The following is a 22,029-nucleotide window of genomic DNA, read 5'->3' as shown; positions in this document are numbered from 1 at the left end:
GTCTTTCAGCGTGCTATGGAAAGGGTTATACTCGGAGTATCTCTGAGGGATCGCATCAGAAATGAGGTGATCCGTCAGAGAACCAAAGTCATCGACATAGCCCACCGGATTAGTAAGCTGAAGTGGCAGTAAGCCAGTCATATTTGTCGTAGAACCGATAACCGTTGGGGAAAACGTGTTCTAGAGTGGAGACCGCATCTCGGCAAACGTAGTGTAGGACGTCTTCAGGCACGGTGGAATGACGATTTGCGCAAGACGGCTGGCAGGAGCTAGTTGCGAGTTGCCGAAGAAAGACCACAGTGGCGTGCATTTGGAGAGGCCTATGTTCAGCAGTAGACGAATGCGGGCTGATGATGTATGATGGATGGAAAATATTTTGCTTGTGCCTATATGATCTGTGCATGGCATGCAATAGCTTTCTGGTTTTGTTCTAGTTCTAGTAGTTTAAGAGCATAGTGTCATACTTCGCAATAAAAAAAAAACGCACTCATTCAAACAAATTCATACACACACCATTTTTGTCGATCTTGTGTCTGAAATCATGTAGTTCATCAAATTTTTGGTCAAGCCCAGGCCGAAGAGGGAAGAGCCCTGCTCCGTCAATTTGTCTTTGTTTTTATAACATAACATTTAATTTTAAAGCTAAATTTAAATTATCTGATGGTACATCATATAATTTAATCAAATCTTTATCAAAAAATTAAAAAGATCTCGATATTATGGAAAATTCATTAAACTCAGAATTAGATACTAAATGTAATTTACAAGAAGAAACTTCTTCTATCAGTTCATTGTGATACCTAAATTTCATTGAAAAATAACTATTAATATAATTCATGGTAGTCTTTCGAAGAAATATTATTTCCAACAAAAAAAATATAATAATCTGAAATACTGGCCAAATATATTTCTAACACGAAATAGTAATGTAAATAGTAGAACCATTTTTGACGCTTAATGTTCCAGATTCTACTTTCACTTATTATTTGTATCGACTTAGAAGAGACTGTTCCTAAGTGTTAATTTACCATAAATATGGCAGACAATGAAGTCCCAGAACATGATCCGAACGAGATGGCACAGGAAGAAGAAAGTAAATAATTATATATTAACAATACTTCAGTAGACAAAATAAATAAAATTTAACAATCATGATTATCCTTGTACACTCTTTGTATAGCAATACCGGCGACGCATACCGGGTTTCCCCCGTATCCGCCTTATGCTACGGAACCAGCTCCACCATCCGTCGCAGATACAATAATTGCTGGACGCGATCTTCGAGTTCAGTATAAGTCGACTCCGAAGCAGTCCGTTCGACCTCCACCTACACCAGCAAAACCTAAGTCAATTAAATATTTTATTGTTTTTTTTTGCACAAAAGGTAGGCTTACCGTCACTCTCATGCTCTGCTAGCCAACCTTAGGACGTACACCAAAGGTATACACTACTGAATAGTGGTTGAAATTTTTGTCGATTTATATTAAATAATAAATAAACATACAGGGGTCCAAAAGCAACGGATGTGAAAATGACGAAGCGAATTGCGCGAGCGCATGCCCGTTGCTTACGGCGACATGGAGCTATATTAACAGACCGCTTAGAGCACATGTCGAAACCTCCGCGCCGCAGCATTATTTATCTTTGGCGAGAACGCGCTCATAGTCTTCCAGCCGAAACTGTTAGTTATAGCTGTCATTTAACTTTTATTGGTAGAAAAGTTTCATTTATAGCCATTTTGATTCTGTGCATGCTGGACCGTTCCCGGAGAAGAAGATGATGGGATCTTCATTAGAATCTTTTACCGTGGCCGAAGTACTCTCAAATGTGATGCAAAGTACGCACGGAAACCATATTCTGATTTGCCTGGAGTTGGTGCTATAATATTTAAGCAAAAATTTCCGCGTAGTTCTTTGCGTTTTTTTATAAGCTTTTAAGCTTAACCTTGTTAATAACAAAGTACAGTTTAGTTGGTTGTTAACTTGCGCTAGCTATTATTATTAATAAATATAAAAAAAAAAATTCAAGCAGTTTAACGACCATAATTTTTTTTTGGAACTAATAGATTATTTTGGAGATTTACACAGTTATTGTGTATATTTCTTAGTTTTCCCTGTGTTTGCTTCTAAAGCCGTCTGATATCTAATACGATAATTATAATAAAATATACAATTTAGTTATTAAAATTCTATATAGCATATAACTTAGTTATATTATAAACAAACGCTTTATTATTATGGGCAAATATATATATATGTAATATAGATGCTATTTTAGACGTGAAAACATTATGATACAAAAAGTTCGAACATTTCCAAGTTCGAGTATTTCTCATATCGTTTATTCATTTATCTATTCATCGTTCATATTGATTTATTTTTCTAGATTGCACGACTCAGAGCAATGCTAGACGCAGACGAACCGTTTAAGCCTGATCAGGCGTATGAATATTTCGTTAACGTTAAAAAGACGAAGAAAAAAGTAAATCGGTGCGTTAGCTCTTAGCGGTTTGTATTAAATCTAACAGTACTTCATACAATATATAAATAATAAAAAAAAACTGTTTTAGGATTAGCGGTGTGAATCTTATAAAGAAGAACGTTTTTACTATGTGCGGCGATAAAAGGTTTGAATGGGCGCGTAACGCTACTGTAGCATTTGCTCGAGGTATCCAACAAAGGCTCTCCAGACCTGGCACTTACGTTCTAGCTGATGGGTATCTTAATTATAATGCTTATACAATTTATAACTTAACTTTATTATAAATTTATCTTAGTACCTCTGTTGTTCCTTATAAACGATATGACAACGATTTTGAAATATTAATTAAAAAATATATCTTATGAGACAGAGTACGTATAGCCTATTCCAATGGAAGTAGGAAAAAAGATAAACAAACCTTAGATTTACGTATTTCATGCGATTTGCAATAACTAAGCTATGTTGTGCACTATAAAGAGTTAATGATTAATAAATCCTTATGTATAGTACAACACTATTGCACTAAAAATCACTTATTTCCACTTTAATTTTACTTTCAAAATACCGATAACAGTTTCGTCGACGTTCAAAACGACATATTTTCGCAAATCCATAGTGAATATCATAGACTAATCAAGCTCTCGACCAATGATATCGCGTCAATTTGCTGTTAAATGTTGTTTATTTGGCTTTTTTACTGTTGTGGTTGGAATTGAGTATACGTACAAGTACGATCGCAATATTCTTACGCAATATACTTTCGCAGAATGTTGCGGTTATCAAATATTATCTTAGATGACATTTGTGGGTATATGAATATAAAGACTCCATCCAGACGCTGCAGTCATCCTAAAGCAAAATTTATGATGGAAATGGCAGATAAGGTAACATTTTATCCGAAACCTAGATAAGTTAATTACCGATTAGCTTAAGCATAATGCATATTTGGGTTTGGTGTTTTTTTCTAGGTAGCAGTGTGGATAGATGAGATTCTTGCGGAAAGTGAAGATCGCATGCTGATGATGGATGTTGATGAAGATTTCGGTGAGAATTTAAATTTCATATAATATAATTTAAAAATCTACAAATTTATTATTTGTACCAAGGCCATGAGTGCTGCCGGTATTTTATGCTCGTTCGAGGTAAGAATTCCTTATGTTATGTCAATTGTTCATTTGAATGGTCTTTTCTGGTCTGAGTTGTCAATAAATTCAATGAATTTATTTTCATATAAAATTCTTGTGTATGACGATGTTACAAGATTGAAGGTATGTTTTACTCTTACAATATTCACGAGAAGAAGTGGCGCAAAGCTTCGCTGATGGTGCTATATCCGACATGGAAGACGGTACAGGCGTAAAGCGTTCGACATCTAATACACCTGGAGCTACCACTAGCAATACAAGTGGAGCTACGGGTACATCTACACCTAGAACATCAAAAACCAATATCCCTAAAGAATAAGTAAGTGGATAAAATATTGTCTTAATTCAGACTAATACACGTGAATCGTCAGAAGATTCTGTATTATTTACAGTTTTAAATATTTATAGATTTATTTGTCTTATAGCTAGCTAGCGAGCGTAATATGTTTTTTGTTCTAGATGTAATGAAAGCCGATGAAACAAAAGTTACAGGTTTCACAGACGACTTTCTGAACATGATGGGCGATGTTAGTATAGTGTTGTTTAACTTTAACATTTATGTATAACATTCAAAATTTTCATACTAATAATAACGTTGCATTCATATAGGATGCAAACGAAATAAAAGAAGAAAAAAATATTAACACTTTAGAAACAGTCCTTCATGACGATTATGAAGCAAGGCCAGAATCTACTGCGCCGACTTGAATTTATTATTTAATTTTGGAAAATTAAGCGAAGTGTAAAAAAATACTTACATTTGAAAGAAAAATACTTGTTACGATGGACATTTAACGTAAAAAATAAAAATATAGCAAAAGATATTTAACATAGTTGTTTTGATTTATTAATCTTATAAGACTTATTTCCTAAAATATAAGTGAACACTGATAAGGTAAATGTTTTGTAATTTTTTAGTTGTTTTTCGGTAGACACAAATCATTCTTCATTTTCCATTAATAAATATTTATCGTGTTCACTTGTATTGCATTGGGGAATGAAGGATGGTTTCGTAATTAATTTAGAATTATATTGTATTATGTGCTTTTAATGTTGTAGTGTTTTCTATAAAATGAATCAATATGATATTTTTTTTTATTTCAGACCCAAGGTCCCGTAAAAAGATGTGTGTATCATACATGTTACTGTTGTTTTTAAACTTCTGTAAGTAAGCATATTAATTATGTAATTTGATTTCACGTGTCTTGCAGCTCCGGCTGCAGCCTATTTAAAATTTACTGGTAAGTTACAAATTACAATTGTCTCGTTAATGTTTGCTAAATATATTAAATAATAAGAGAAAAATATAATTTTGTAGGTGAAATGCTTGAAGCCTTTACAATCTTAACGAACTCGATGTATACGAAAGGAGATGAACAGTTAATTTCATACGGGAAGTTTCAGCAATCATTTACAGAAGCTGCCGACGAGTCAGTAGAATTATAAACTGTTGTATTGGTTAATAATTGTTTGAAAATATTTAGAAAAATAAATAAATATAAATAATGACTAAAACATATAAGAACGATGATAAATAACTAGCCGCTATTTAGAAACATATAAACTATATGGGAGTTCGTGATGTTGTCCTGATCCTCAATATAGTCTTTTAATTAAACCGTTGAATGTAAAGCATTCATTTATTTATCGTGTGGGTACATGTTTATAGTAAATATCTTTAATTTGATAGGTTAAAAGAAGCGCCCGATTTCGAGGCAACAGAGTTTAATACATCATTGGCAAATGAGTTAAAAAATAATCTCGCTGCAGTTGCCAAGCCCAATACACCTCACAATATAGTTCCTTTCATGAAAGGTAAAATAATATTTTATTGTTGTTAATAACCTTTGTCTCGAATGTAGCTATTTGAAAAATTAAACTATATTATATAGCTTTATTAAAATAATAAAATATATATATTTCAGACATGGTCGATATATGCTCAAGCTATCTCGCTCAATATGCTGAATTTAGTAGTAAGTAACTTACGAATGAGATTATTCAATTAAACAGTTAAACATTCGTTGCTTTATAACGAGTATTTAAATTATTTTTTGCAGAAGATAAGGGGCCAGCCTTTAGGATTTTATTGAAAGAAATGGGTGTAAAAGACAAGGAAAAATTATACCAAAAAGGAAAAGCCCAACGTACTTATGCAAAAGCTGCAAACGAGTAAGATGACATTACAATGAGTATATTATCATACATTGTATTAACTTATTACAAAATAATGTTTCGTTTTAGATTAAAAAACGCTAAAGGCTTAGAAAGCGATCACGACGACCCTAACTTATCTCAGGAAATTCATTCAAAATTATCACAAACAGTTGAAACTCAGACTCCGAATGAGTTGAAAACGGATATGACAGGTAAGATTTACGGATAAAGTGGGTGCTTATGATATTAACGTTATATTATTGCAAAAACTTACAAACAATAATTATTTTCAGAGACATTAGACCTATGCTCCAAGTATTTATCGCAATGTGCAGTTAACGAAAGTAATTAATATAATATTTTATTTATTTAAGAGGACAGTCCTTGCGGAACGCCTAAATAGCGCTTACTATTTTCGAAATATCTTAAAACTGGAGCATTGATTATGGATGAAAAAAAACATTCAGTATCTTAATAGATAGATCTCAAGTTTCACCGCATGATATTTATAAAATTTGTATTAATAACTCAGTAAATTCATCGTCAACATCACTCCAAACACTGAAATCGACCTTTTCTATTAATGTTTTTTAAGCTATTTAGCTGCTAGTTTATACATGTATTTTTGGTTAAATGGGGACACAAAAGTTTAAATAATAAGTTCACCGTCTTAAATTTCTATTATATCACATAATATTATAGTAATTTTTATTTAAATATTGCTTACTTTTTGGCATTCGTCGTCCATACTTTTTAGTATGGAGAAAATCATTTGACGGTTTTGACTTATTATTCGACATCGCTGTCAATAAATTTTCAGTCCCTCCCCAGATCTCAAGGTGGGAGCACGTCAGTTTTTATTTCGAGCCGAGTCTTATAATTTCGCGAATCGTCTACGCACACATAGACAAGTTAGCATAAGGGTGGGGCGCGAGTGTCGGGGGATGCAATTGTTAATTTTTACTTTTCAAGATTTATCGACTATTAGTCAAGTCCCATATTATTAAGTTAGTTCTTTGATAAATAAATATTTTTGTAATAATTAATAAAAATTGAACGATTTTAATTGGCTTTTTAATTACCCTGTATGAATATACCCCATGGCGTACGAATTTACCGCATTTACTGTACGAACGTACCCCTACCATACCAATACGTGGGGTACATTCGTACAATTATTTTATTTAGAAAAAAGCCTATAACCCTTTAACCTTTTGTCATAATAGTTTTGGACTTTTTTGTAACAAACTTAATATATTTGTTACACTTAAGCACATAAACTAGGTAAAAACGACAATTAATCACATCGTAAAAAAATAAAATCTGAAAAGTGTACGAAGGGTAACTATTTTCCCCTAATGTCGATTTAAAAGTACAAAATTGTAAGGATGAACATAGTGAATACCCGAATGAACCTGAATGTAATGTAATTTTTGCACTATCCTGCTTATTTTTTTCTCTTAATACGAAATTTAAAACAAACGCCAACTCATACCCAAACTCATGTCGTTTAGTTCGTCTGCTTAATTCCTAATTATTTAAATGCTTAATTAAAATAGTGCATAGTGCTAAGCAAAAACGGTTGATATACATTCCATTTTGTACTGATGCTATACTTAGTTAGTACCTTTCATGACCAGATACCGTCAGCGGGCCGCCCCCCGATTTTTGTGTAATATAAAATAATTTTAATTGACTTGTTTAACCAAGAAGATTTATGTCTTTAGTTTTTAGTTAATTAAAAAAAAACTGATTAATATTTACCTCCATTATTTTTATTTATAAAATTTAAGTAAGTGATTATTTAATGTGTCTTAACGCCCTAATTCGTTATACCTACCAACCTTAAAATATCCAGAAAATAATAATTTAGTTAGAGTAGAGCAGTAGAATCAATAAAAATCATAATGTATATGAGGCATCTTAATGCACTCTGACCGCACCCTATGCTAACAAATAATTTATAATTGTGTTTGCGAGTGACAACCTTATAGCTAATACATTACTCATAAATAAATGTATTTTTATAAATCCTACGTTATGAACGCGCAATAAAAATTTAATTTATTCGTTGCAACGAAAACAAGCAACTAATTGTCTAGGGGGTGCATACGATACACTGCACAATGCAAGTGTATTATTGGAAAGTACCTATGTGTGTGTTCTAAAATAAATTCCCACGCTTACAAACTATGCTCTTAAATGCTTTATTGACCACCATAAAGTTAATGGGACAAAAGGCGGACTTAATATAATAATAATGAGAGATAGCTACTTAAATGGGCGTATATTTTGATACATTACCTTTTAACAATTCTTTTTCAGTTGAACGCGGCCCCGCTTTTGATTTACTAATAAAGGAATTAGAGAAAAAAGGAGCTGAATCATTTACGGAACAGTTCATTCCTTTATCTTCAAAATTTGCTGCAGCATATGTGTAGAATATATAAATAGTTTTTAATTTTGTTCGTTATATAAAAGTTTTCCGATAAGTATTTAAAGAAACAAAAGTTTTATTGTAGATTGAAATCAGCCCCTGGGTTGAGTGGAGTAACGCCAGATACAACAACAAAACCAATTTTCGCCGATGCTTTACATAAGGCGGTCAACACGGTCACGCCAAAATCGTTAGCAAAGGATATGCACGGTTAGGAAATTAATAAAAACCCATTTTAACAGTATCAAAAAGTCGTTCATATATTTAATTTAATTAATATTTCCTTTAATTGTAGATGTCATTGAACGGTGTTCCAATTATTTGTCGGCGTTTATAAGAGACAGAGGTATGCTTCGTGTTTGCATCTTAAAAGAATAAATAAAATTAAAGCTTTGATTATTTGTTTTAAAATATTTTGTTTTTAAGATAAGGCGATGGAAGCTCTGATGAAAATGATGAAAAGTCATCCTAAAAAAGTATTGTCGAAAAGAAACGATTACAGTATGACTTATGAAACCGCAGCTACTGAGTAAGTGCTGTTGTTTGATAGAAGTTCGAACAAAGAAATAGTTTAGATAGTTTCTATGTTTCTAATAGCAAATGATTACTTTAAAGGGTAGAGGCTGCTCCAACAATATTGCCTTATGTGCCCATCAAAGATATCACTGAGGAAGCACAAAGTAACTTAACTAGGGATATGGAAGGCAATGTTCCAACTGCATTGCAGATACCGATGAAAAGTTTGTTATAACATAATATACTTTAAATATATAAATATTTACTTCTACATTCTTGATTTGTAATATAATTATACAAATAAATTATTATTGATATATTGCAGCACTGATTCGAGATGTATCGAAATTTCTATCTCAACCGATTGCTATGAGAAGTGAGATGATATACTTTTTGCCTCAGATGAATTAATTTGCTCCGAAATGTGCTATATATTCATACTGTTTGTATTGTCTATAGGTGGAGTAGCTGGTGAAAGATATCCATTAAAATTTTTAACAGCTGTTAAAAAGTCATTAGGGACGAGATCACTTTTTAAATACAAATGTTTTGGTCAAACTTATGCTGACGCAGCTGAAGAGTAAGATTAAAAAAAACGAATAATTCTTTGACTATTGATTTCCTTTTTTTTTAATTTGTAATTTAAACTCAGGTTAAAGTACGCAGGACCGCTGGAATATGATCCAAAATGTGAAAATTTAAAAGAAGAAATTTCATCAGAGATGGATAGAGGAATTCCAACTAGATTAGCTCCCACGATAACTAGTAATTTAAATGGTAATAAAAATGGAATCTGTTTTAACGCTATGGAAAATCGTATCATGTAGAAATTATTTTCTTAAGCATAAATGGACTACACTGACCGAAAGAAATCGGAGCGTAAAAACTAAAGTGTTTATCGTATATTTATACTTGTAAACGTATATATAACTTTGTGAAGTGCTCCAGTGTTTTGAGGTAGTACATAGTATGCCTTACTTCAATAAAAATAAATAGGATAAGCATTAATAATGTCCTCCTGGCAGGTATACCCATGGCGGCAACTGCACCGAATATACACTTTTGAATTAAAGTATGTAAGTGGGTGCATAAATATTTTGCAGACACTTATGCATTACAATGATATAGTTCACACCACGCAATCCAAAAATCTCTACGAGTTGTCCGACACACAGAACTGTAACACGGGCAACTATTTTACTAGGAATGCTACTGATAATTCTTTAATAAATAAATCCAATAACTAATAGAATTTCAGATATTAGAAAGTATAACCTAATATTTTCATATCATTTTAGATACCATGGATGAAGCTTCAAAACATTTGGCAAAAATTGGAACAGATAAAGGTAATTGCCATTTCTTGAAAATAGAATATGATTTAGTCTAATGATTTATTAATTAGTGGGTATTATTTGTAGGCGAAGCTTTACAACATTTGGTGAATTTAATGAAAGAGCAAGGTGATGCTCCTTTGGCCCAAATTCAGGGATATCAACAGAGTTACAACGACGGCGCGCGAAGGTATTCAGCATGATTTTCAATAGCAAAAAAGAAATTAAATTATTATACTTTTTTTTGTACGAATACTAAATATTTAGCTACGATAAAAAATATCATATAAGTGGTGTTAAAAATATATGTATACAATTTTAAGCTATTGCTAAAAAGATATATTACGATAAGTTGCAAATAAGATAATTACTATTCTGACCTACATATATTTTAGGATAGAAAATGCATCTTCTTTGACAAATGAAAAAGTTGATAAAGGTATCTACGAATCTGTAAGAGGAAAGTTAACCAATCTAACGGAAAATAAACCAACCCCTGAACATATGAAAGAGATGCCAGGTAAACTTAAAAGTAAAACGCAATATTACTTACAACTTATCCCCAAAGTACCAATTTCGAATCGTCGTACGATGTACAGATCAGGAGTTTTTAATTTTTTCCTATAAGGTTTACCATTTATTTTGAGGATAGTAATTATTACGACTATTATCACCATGAATACATTGTAACGCGCCCCTATATTCTATCACTAGAAGCTAGTCAAGGGCTAGCGAGGCTTTGAAGAGTCTGGGTGGCGAGTGGTCAGTGTGCTTTTTGCTTAGTGAACCATGAACGCTGACCCAGGGCCGGATCTACCATATAGCTTTTTTGACTTCAATCCAGGACTCCGTGGATTCCAAAGGGGCCCTAGCTAAGTCAACAATAGACGATAATGCGAAAGAATCCATAACTATATTAAATTAAACAGATCGTATAGTTTGCAGCTCTGTGAGTTCTGCAATTAATCAAACCCATTCAATTAATTTAATTCAAGTCTACGTTCAGATATGTCTTAGGTGGGCCCCTAAGTAGTGTTAGGGCTCTCTAAACTTAAGGTCCGGCCCTGCACTGACCGCAACCCTACCTACCTAGGAACTGCTCAGTGTTTTGTTGTGATTTGTGACTATTTGAAGATACAGATATATTGTTAAAACGATGTCTCACTAGCACGATATCAACATATTAATCACTCTATGTTAGCTGAAGCCGTTAACTTTAATCATTTTAGCCCAAATTAATATACATATATATATACTTTTATTATATTTTAAGTGCATTAAGGTGAACCTATATGTAGTTGGTATAATATTTTGTTTAAAATGTTACCGATTATCGATGAAAGCGCAAAGTTTTTGGCTGCTCCATTTCCAGAGAGTAAGATCTTTTATTTTGTAGTCTGCATACTACACTTGTTTTTACAAATCCACGTTCATATATATATATTATTTACATTTTATTCATTAAAACAAATAAATTATACATATGATTTGTGTTTTTGGGCTATCCTCCATAAAACGTTCGAAGTACATATCGTAGATTGGTTACGTGTTTTTTGTTGGAGAGGATCATCAATAAAAATATATTGTTGTTCTGTAATATCCTTCTTATTCAATATATTTGGAGCAACACATTTCTAAATTTCTTATTCTTTCTGCAATAAACAAAAACACTTTATTGGTACCCTTAAAAGACTCGTCTAAAATAATTAATTCTGAATATACACTACATTTTCATGGATGGTGGTCATGGATATCAAAGCCACTTCCACTGGATAGAGAGCGTTATCGTGAAGAAATACTAAGCATTACAGTCTTACACGACATTTTTCTTTATTCTCTTCACACATACTTGGAATTAAATTTGTGTCGCTTGCATAGGACGCTTAAGCTTTATACATCGTGTACTCAGTATTAGTTGGTTTATTTTTCTTACACCGTCTATTTAATCATCTCTTCTATGTATTTGTGCATTGAATTATATTTAAAAAGTAACTTTATCAATTTACATCTAAACTAAAACAAAAAAGTAGTACCTTTGATATATTTACATATAAAATTAACTAAAAGAAAACTGTCAATACAAAATATGTTATTAGGTGAAGCTGAAAAAAGGCGTGTTTTAGCTGATCTTATGGCAAGAAAAGGAGATGAAATAATAGGACAGGAGGGTGTTTATAAAGTAACATATAAAGAAGGAGGAGAAGAGTAAGTTACAGCCTTTGATTCTTTTTAAGATCTTTAACATACTTAAATATAACATTTACATCTTTAGGATAATGAATGCTCCTGTGGGAATTGATAAATCGCAAGACGAAAATTCTAAAAAACAGTTACTTGAAAAAATGAACTCAGTGATACCAGATAATAAGTTGAAAAATTTACTTAAAGGTTTTTGTTCAATCAATAAATCGGAGAACATAATATGAATACGTTAAACTTTATTTACATTATCAAAATTTCAGAACCAGTAAATGAAGGCGCAACCCATTTAAGTAACATAATTAAAGGAAGAGGTTTGCAGACAAGCTCTTATTTGATTGTCTTATTTATTTGAAGTGTATTACAAAATATTTTATAATGTTATAACAACATGATAATTTATAATATAGGAGAGGCAATGCAAGTTATACATGATGAACTGAAGAAAGGAAACGATAAAAGTTTTTTAAAAGTTGGAAAATTTTCAAAGACCTACCGAGAATCTGCAGACATGTAACGTTCCTTTATTTCTCGTTTCTACTATGAAAACTGATAAATCCTCCTATGAAAAGTTAAATATAACATAATTTTAGGCTATCAAGTGCACCTCATTTTGGTGATCAAAATCCATCACCAGTTTTAGTTGAAAAAGTGGACAAAAAGATTAAACAACTTTCTACTGATAAAGTACCAGAAACGGCCAAACCTTACATTGCAGGTATCACACGTTTTTATTTTTTTTGTTTTTGTTTTTATATTTTTGTATATTGCTATATATAATTATTACCTTAAACATATATTTTAAATTACATTGAATATTGAATCTACGAAAGATACAATCTACTTAGTAGTAGGGGTTTGTAAGCCCTACAACCAGTATTATTGTGTTCCGGTTTGAAGGTCAAATGAGTGTAACTAAAGGCACAAGGATAACATTAGCTTAGCTCCCAAGGTCGGTGACGCGTTGGTGATTTAAGGACTGATCAATATTTCTTAACGCGCCAAGGTTTTTGGTTGGCGGTGACCACTCACTATCAGATGACTCATTTTCTCGTCCTAACTATACTATAAAAAAAAATATTTCTACGTTTTTGTTTTTAGATGTTTCCGACATTGCTACTAATTATATAGCTGGGGTGGCAACGAAAGAATGTAAGTTTATTACATTTTGTTTACTCATAATAAAAACAAAGAAACCTGCAATCACATTTTTCGCAAAAATTCAAGTTCTGACTTTCAAATTCGTCAACAGCGTGCTTATTCGTAGTGTAAGCAATGTGCGACTACTGGTGCATTTTAATTCGCGGCGCTCGGCAGATATAACTTTCCAGACAGAATCGTGTTTTCCAATATCTTCAACATTCATCGTCATATTTTTGCCAATTTATCAAACACTTTAATTAATTATAAACGTCAACCCTCCTCATTAATCACTCCATCTAATAATGAAAACAGTATGAAAAACCATCGGTAGTTTTTGAGATTATCGCATTCAGATAGACCAACAGAAAGACGCGGAGATGGGACTTCATTTATAATATGTAGTTATGACATATTTATAAACAAAACATAACTGTTATGTTTTGTTTATAAAACTACCAACTTAAATGTTACAAACTGTATCAAAGTTTGATTTTATAAACAAAAATTGATAAAAATATAAATATATATATAATTTTTGATTTTATTTATTTTAAATTTATAATTTTTATATACTTCTGTCAATCATAGCCAAATATTAAATATATATATATATATATCTACTGACGAAGAAAATATAATTTATGCTAAAAATATTTTTTTTTTTTTGTAGGTGGACTAAACGCAAAAGCACTTGCAGCATTGGGCGAAACAGACGAGATTGATAGCAAGTGAGCATCGCTTATTGAGATGGTTTAGTACTTAAGCAATGTTTTGCTGCCTAACTGTCTTTCTTATGATTATGTTTTGTGTGTTATTTTTAAAACCTATTTTGATTTTCGTACAGAGCTAATGTTACTGATGACGTACCAGTATCAACTAGTTCTCCTACTGCTTATACGAGTCCAGAACCTTTGAATATAGATAAAATGAATATAGATGAAATGAATATAGATAAAATGAATATAGATGAAATGAATATAGATAAAATGAATATAAATGAAATGAATATAGATGAAAAAATAAGGAGTGCACGGAGACAACAAGAAGCATTAGAAGAGGCAAGGCTTCGACGTGGTGTGTCAGGCAAATATATAGCAACATACATTGTTCTTATTATATTTATCACTTTTGAGTTTTAAGTCTTGTTTAGTTACTATTTACACTAGACCAATCTTTACCACAGAGTCCCCGGCATAGCCTTCCGGCGTACTGTCGAATATTTTAGATACTCAAATTTCAACTAATCGATGAATGAAATTTAAATAGACAATTTTACTACTAGTTTGATATATTCCTAATAGTCTGTCTTTAAATATGCAGACGTCGACCCAGAACGCGAACAGGCGTTGCACATACTTCACAGCAAGTTGCGTTCGCGTGGTGGAGAAATACTCTATAAGCAACCTCCAACTGAACTGACTCATGGACAGGCCTCACAATGGTTACATTTTTTCATTTAATTTTTTTTACGATATCTTTACCTATAAATATACCGTTTTTGGAGAGTTAGTTTCTTTAACGATACAGTGTTTGCTTTCGAATGTCAAATCAATGATGAGAAAAAGAGAGAAATTAATGTTTAATCTAATAACTGTTAAACGTCGTTTATAAATAATAGCGATATTACTAGATTCATTTATACGGTCAACTAAGATACAATTGACCCAAACAAATTTCCAATTTATTTAAGGCTATCAATGAAATCACCTTTGAAAGTGGACAAGTGCGTAAAAGAATCTGCAGACACGGCACGTCTTCATAAAAAGTTTGAACGCAAACTTAGCAATCTAGTTGGAAACGTTACGCCTGTAGATATGTTTGATGCAATGCAAGGTAAAATCATCTATGAATTACAGTATATATTATGACTTACCTGCATTGTATAAAGGAAACCATATTATTTTTTCAATAATTCTTCTAGATGTCATAATTGAATCTTCAAGAATCCTATCGGAGTACTTCGTATCTCAGAGTGAGTAATGCCTTTAGATGACAAATTTATTTACTTAATGCATTTATTTGTATGTATGTCATTAAATTCAACAGATTCTGTTATACAATATTTGTAATAAATAATCATATTTTTGCTAGCAGACTTTTAACCTAATTTTTAATTGATCTTGTAGATTACAAAGCCCTTGTGAAAATAGCGCTTATTTCGGAAATGCAAAAAAGAGGCAACGAAATACTCATAGAGGTCGATGGAGTCGCTGAAACTTCTTTTTTTGCAGCTCAAAGGTATCAGTTATTTAAATTACGGAATTATATTTTTTGTAAAAGATCAAACATTTTTCATTATATTATATATGGCGGGATTGTGGATGTACATATGGCGGATACCATTTCCATCGAGCACGAAATGGAGAGTTATTACAAGAAGAACCCAAAATTCATACTCGTACATATAATAAACATCTAATGTGTAATGTGCTCAAATTTTAACACTGTTTAAAAAGGTTAAAGAAGGCGACTTCCTTGGAAGTGAAAGAGTCATGCTCACAGGTTTCCTATCATTTGGCAAAGAAGTTGGAAGACATAACAAGATGCCGGTCAATGGCGCGGAAATTAACGTCAGCTTGGAAAGGTTTGAATTAAAAACCAAAAATAATTTAGAGTAAAAAAATGAAATCAACGAGGAAATGCTGCTAGCATTCTTGCCACCATTTCACGCGGTCTAGATTTATACAGTAATTATTTTTAATTCATAATTGTATATAATATAATATTAGTATAGATAACCTATTTAGGGTAAAAAAAAATGTATTCCTTTTTTTTTAAATATCGTTACTTGAGCGATATTCTCAAGAGCACACAAAAGAAGCCGCCAGTATTTTAAATATTAATATAATAAGAATGTCGTCTTGACTAATTTCGGCCACGGCATCCAATCTCAAGGGGACCAGAACTACACAGGTCATATCATAGTGCACCAGTGTACTCTCTATTCCCTCAATCTTAAAATCTGATCTGAAACAACCGGAAAGGGTTCAGGCACAGGACCAACGACTTTACATGCATTCCGAGGCAAGGGAGCTTACACATTTACCACTTCCAGACTCCAGGAGAATTTTACTAGAGAAAACTTTTTATCTAAAACTTTTTGTCGGGCGACCTGGGGTGAAGAAGTAGAATAGTAGTAGGATATATTTTTTACTAACCCTATTGTAAAAAAATATATCCTAAATTTAATAAGGGTGTCACAAAAACTCACAAATACTTGTTGAAAAAGTATCTAATTCTTTTTTATTAGATCACATTACGGTTGCGGCGGACTTCTTGTCAGCAAACGTAAGGAAACCTGGTAAGGTCTTAAAAATGTCGCTGTTAATTTGTTAACTCAACAGAGTTCAACAACTAACAGATTTGTTTAACAACATGTTGTTGCAGATGAATATATCGAGGCATATGTCGCTTTATTAAATGAAATGGAATCAACTGGAGACAATCTTCTTGTCGAAGGATGTATACCTAAATCCTATAAGGATGCCGCGGCATAGTAAGTGATATAGATAAATCAATATCTTCTGATTGAAGATTTAAATATTTAATTTAATTTTTTTTAAATATATTTTTTTAACTGTACAGTCTACGACAACTAACATCCTTCCAAGATTGTATATCGTTACCGAATCATTCATTACAATCAACTATAGAAGGAAAGCTAAAGTCTCTCGTGACTAATGTTTCCTCAGACAGTTACAGCAAATCTACAATGGACGGTATTCATTATTTTTAACTTTTTAAGATAACTATATAACTTATTATTTTTATATTGATCTAATTTAATTCCGTTTTATAGGTGTTATATCGGATTCGACGAAACTGCTCGTATCTTACATTATGCTTCAAGGTGCAATATTTTTTTATTATTTGATGATTATTTTTAACATAGAGTACCAGAAATTGTATAATAAATAAGTCTTATATTATTTGCATATTAAAAATTTTATGTATTTCCTTAAGGTATCAAAACTGAAGCTTTAAAAATTTTAATAGAGCAAATGGACCGTGAGGGAGATAATGTTTTATTACGCCATGGATCTATTCGTAAAACTTATTCTAATGGTGCTGATTTGTAAGTAAAGAGTAGTACACCTTGAATATTAATATAAAAATTGGGTTATTAAAGAAATAACAATATTTAATAACAGATTACGCCCCAAAAACGCTGATCAGATAAGCGTCCAAAATGCAGATCCCGTAGTGTCAAGGAAAATACAACTTAAACTTCGAAATTTAATGAGCTCGTGCACGCCTGATAAATATTTACCATTGATGGATGGTAAGTAAAACGTTTTATATTGTTCTATAGGTTTTTGTTCTTTGTCAATTAGTTTTCATTATTCATTTTCAGATGTAATTGAAGACGCTACCTCGTATTTGGCAGTACATTTATTGCAATCACGTAATATTTAGATTTTTTTTATTATTATTAATAACATTTTTTTTTGTATTCTATTTGAAACACTATTTTATTTTTATTTTTAGAGGTAATACAAATATGCAAATGTATGAAAAATGTATTTGTGCAATGCGAACTATGGTGTGATGAAATATTACGTCGTGTTTCACGACCATGTTGCACTTGTGCGCGTCATACTTCTGCGCAAGCCCTCATCGATCTCATGGAACCAGAAGAGAGAGTCTTTGTAAAACCTGGGACATCTAAACCATATCGTGGGCACGAAATATCTTTGATACAATGTCCTTCAAAACTAAATAAACTTAGGTCAAACAAAAGTGAAAGGCCAAACATTCAACCATGTCCAGCCAAAAAACGGACTGTTGAATGTGATAAAACTACGGTTTCTTATCTATTACATGCCAATGAATGTCATCGACGAGATAATAATTTAAATAGAGGAAGGGTACCAGGGCTTTTTTCTAACCCAGTTGATTTGGTTCCATCATGTTCTTTAATAAACCCAGTTGTTTTTAAAAGTTCAAGTAAAGAAGATATACAACCGTTAAGTAATTACGAAGTTTCACCTGATTTAGAAAGAAAAGGACGAGAAACTGAAGCGTCGTCTCCAGTATCTTTTTATACTCCTCAAAGCCAAAGTTTTGATTCCCAAGACAGGAGTACAGAACGGCCTTTTTGGCATTCGCCGACTACTATGATGGCACAACTTTATGCTCCAGTCAAAACACAAGTAGAGCCGACCTCACCTGTAATTAAACAAGCAACCTCTATTCATATATCTAGACGAATGGCCTCAGTTAAACGCGGATATAATGCTCGTAATTATAAACTTAATTACTAATACGTTATTTTGTACAATATTTCTTACCACAACGATAATTTAATATTAGGTGCCCCAATAGTAACGACAGATCAAATGGCAGATTGGCATTCCATGATGGTAAGTTTAATGTGGAATGTTCAAGCGTGGCGAAACTGGATTCAAGAGAATATAGATCGAGCGCTGGCATCAAGTCATACTGGCGTAATGTCAGGTGTATATTTCATTTATATTTTCCAGTACGTTTACTTCCAATAATGAAAGAAATTAAAGCGACAAAATATATTAAGTATTAACCTAAAATTATTTATTACAGAAGAATCTTGGACGACATTTCAAAGACAAATCACTATTGAAGCCTTACAATGGAGACATTATAACAATTTTAGTCGACAATTAACACTCCGGCTTGCTCAAAGATATAGAGATAAAAATGTCTCTTAATATTGTAAATAATTGAAATGCTTATATCTAGAGAAGTCTTATGTATTCAATGTTATTTAATTTTAGATCATATCTCCGACTAGAGGTACAGTTAAAACTGCAGCTTATATGGAATGTCAGGATGAAATGTTAGATATTATTGATATGTTCCGTCGATGGACGCACTGGTTGACTGTTGTAGTGAGTATTTTAATTATTAGAGTATTATAATTATATCAATCATTTGGAGAGTATAACATTTATAATTTTATTATTTTGTTTTAAATTTATTATAGATAAGAGAAACGGATTCGTTTCAACCAGCTAGCTGTAATGAATCTGAACATAATATGTAAGTAGTACTTTTAGGGAAGCCTTAGCTGTACTTTACGGTTTTTTATTGTACAATCGTCGAATGGTATATTATTTTAAATGAATATTTGCATATATTAAATTTTTATAAATAGGAGGTGGAGACTTTTTAAGAAGAAAGTTAAAGAATATTCCGAAGACTGGAAAGTATATAATTTGCATTTAAAATTATGCTGGGAACAAAAGTACAAGAGATTAATTGCAGGTAATTTTGCTTGTTACTTATTTATAATCTTATACTATAATCTAGTATTATAATCTTTGATGTTCGAAAAGGGAAATTGAAAGTCACCGCCATCTCTATATTGAAAAAAATTAAACCAAAAAGGGTTTTTGACATTTGTTTCAGGCTGGTGACGATGAAAATAAATATTTAAAAAGTTAAACTAAAGAAAATATCCTATGACTTAAATTTTTTTTTGTTGTATGAGCACTTTCGTAAGAGTGCTACAAAATTTATTTCCAACACGCATTTTGTCCAAAATTTAATTTCCTCTTGATTTCTACCTCATGCGAGACGTTGTGCTTTCAACTTTTTCACGTGAAAGCGGAAATTACCTTCTGACTTCGTCCAGCGAAAACTAACACTTTAGAGTACTGTTACAAATAAGAGTATATAAACATATTTTTGGCTTTTCGCATCTTCATAATTGAATTGCAATTTTGATGTCGTTTGCATACTGTTCTCTTTTTTATCTAATTTCTATATATAAGATATTATATTTTCGAAAAAAATTCAGATCTAGACAATAGACAATTTAAAAGATTAGAGACCTTTTTAAGATCGCATGTATTTCTATACCTGAGCCGTATAAAAAAACTAAACAGCTCTATTATTCTAATTATATTTTGTACTTCCATTTCGTGTGATATTTGTGCAGACTGGCTCCCGGGCTGGAGTAACACAGAACCGGTGTGGGTGGTAAGTGCATGTGGTGCGGTACCCGGAGGTGCCGTGGCAGCCGGCGTCTACGACGGAGAGGTCACGTGGGTAGCTAGGACCACACACAGGTCTAAATTTTGTGTGTTTTTCTAACTGGTAGTTTTACACGGCATTAAATTTTGCTTTTCGAGTGAATAGAATTTTGGAGCATTTCTAAACACCTCATGAACTATTTCATAGTCGCGAGTTAACACGCCAAAAAAGTAAGAACAAGAAGTCTAAATATTCCGATTTTTTTATTATTATATTGTTTGAAGACTAGTGCACTATTTTTACATACGATTTCATAAATTGTCGTCATTCGATTATTCTTCTTCTATTGTATGACGTTTATTCAGCCCGGCTTTTGCCATGGTCTGCCTTCCTATTTTGCCTCCATCACTTTACACGGTCTTTAGTATCATCTAGGCCTTACTCCTTGGGCTTTTATATCCAGCTTAATGAAGTGCCTTTGCCACGCTTCAGCTGGCTTTCGTCAACTAACGCTATGTTATCAGCATACATCATCAGCCCCGATGAAGACTGGTTTTGGATTCATGTCGAGACAACAAAAAACATGTTTTTTTACCAGTTCTCAAACTTTAAAACTGGTAGTTAAATAAACTTAACACACACCCTTCTTGACCCTGTTTATATGCAGATAGCCTATTTACCCATTTGTTTTTGTCTTTCTACTAAAATAAGAATAACATTCTAGATGTAACGTAGTGCCTGCTGCTCTACTGCCTTCGAAACATTGTTGCATTGTGTACAGTGACGGCGGAATACACCAGTATACAAAATATCAGGTATTTGATTTTTTTTCCAATATCTCTTTCTTTAATGTCATTTAAAATTGGACCTTCGATGTTAAGACGTTTTGGCCATGTAGTATGAAAAAACTTTACCTGTCACGAATAAAAGTTACAAAGTTATCAAATATATTTAACAGGGGGCACGATAAAATAGCGTATGTTTAATGTCTGATATCACCCATCGGCTTATAGATCTATTCTCTCATGAAGGGGCGCATTAATGTGCAGGGGGCAATTATTATGAGATGACTAAGAATAAAGGAAACAAAAAATTACAAATTAGACTGTATTTGTTAAGATTATTTTATTTGAAAGCCTTCGTGAGTGAATAGATCTATAATTCATAGTATTTTATCCAAAATAAATTCTGTTGTGTTTATGACGATGTGATCGCTCTCGTTCAGGTGATGTGTAATGCGGAGGTGTCGTGGCTGGCGTGTCGCGCTGGCGCGGGCGGCGTTTGCGGCGCGGGGCAGGTGCGGGCGGTGCGCGCGGCGCCCGGAGTGCACGTGGGCCGCGTGCTGTACCGCGGCTCGCACCTCGTGGGCGCCGTACATGCACCCTGCTACCGCTGTCACGTCGTTATATTTGATCGACCTTTCGCCTTTGACTGCTACGAGCTACTCGTCCTCGTATGATGTGCACTCGTCGTCTTAGTGAAGTTTTAGCAGATCTTTGCAATTAAGGTTTGCTCACTGATATTTGGATGTACGTACAGATAAAATTCTCAGAATTTTATCTGTGGAAGTATCGACACAATTTTGTCGTTCGAGAAAATGGAAAAAATTATTTCAAGGTCTTTTTCACTTTCATGTATCCCAAATTTGGAATATATGTGTTAT

General features: G+C 32.6%; 1 protein-coding gene across 1 annotated transcript; it reads left to right on the top strand.

Moving 5' to 3' along the window:
• The first annotated feature begins 995 nt into the window (after positions 1 to 995).
• Positions 996 to 21,872, top strand: LOC113401067 (uncharacterized). Its single transcript, XM_064216183.1, has 55 exons — positions 996 to 1,093; positions 1,181 to 1,346; positions 1,507 to 1,681; positions 2,386 to 2,489; positions 2,570 to 2,716; positions 3,248 to 3,365; positions 3,450 to 3,525; positions 4,086 to 4,153; positions 4,236 to 4,330; positions 4,925 to 5,056; positions 5,317 to 5,441; positions 5,552 to 5,602; positions 5,687 to 5,798; positions 5,871 to 5,995; positions 6,077 to 6,127; positions 8,109 to 8,220; positions 8,306 to 8,430; positions 8,516 to 8,566; positions 8,647 to 8,749; positions 8,836 to 8,960; positions 9,062 to 9,112; positions 9,196 to 9,316; positions 9,389 to 9,513; positions 10,035 to 10,085; positions 10,158 to 10,260; positions 10,466 to 10,591; positions 11,399 to 11,445; positions 12,167 to 12,275; positions 12,343 to 12,458; positions 12,533 to 12,583; positions 12,680 to 12,782; positions 12,863 to 12,987; positions 14,083 to 14,140; positions 14,257 to 14,495; positions 14,733 to 14,853; positions 15,103 to 15,245; positions 15,334 to 15,384; positions 15,539 to 15,650; positions 15,869 to 15,996; positions 16,663 to 16,713; positions 16,800 to 16,908; positions 16,998 to 17,131; positions 17,212 to 17,262; positions 17,376 to 17,487; positions 17,564 to 17,694; positions 17,767 to 17,817; positions 17,901 to 18,664; positions 18,719 to 18,869; positions 18,972 to 19,090; positions 19,166 to 19,279; positions 19,375 to 19,430; positions 19,546 to 19,655; positions 20,332 to 20,461; positions 21,091 to 21,181; positions 21,592 to 21,872. Exons 1-55 carry the CDS (start codon positions 1,036 to 1,038, stop codon positions 21,823 to 21,825), a joined length of 6,507 nt encoding a protein of 2,168 aa, XP_064072253.1. The 5' UTR covers positions 996 to 1,035; the 3' UTR covers positions 21,826 to 21,872.
• The last annotated feature ends 157 nt before the right edge of the window (positions 21,873 to 22,029 follow it).

Source organism: Vanessa tameamea, chromosome 2 (assembly GCF_037043105.1).
Source record: "Vanessa tameamea isolate UH-Manoa-2023 chromosome 2, ilVanTame1 primary haplotype, whole genome shotgun sequence".
Lineage (NCBI taxonomy): Eukaryota > Metazoa > Arthropoda > Insecta > Lepidoptera > Nymphalidae > Vanessa > Vanessa tameamea.
Note: the sequence above shows the minus strand (reverse complement) of the source record. Positions and strands in the feature narration are given on the sequence as shown.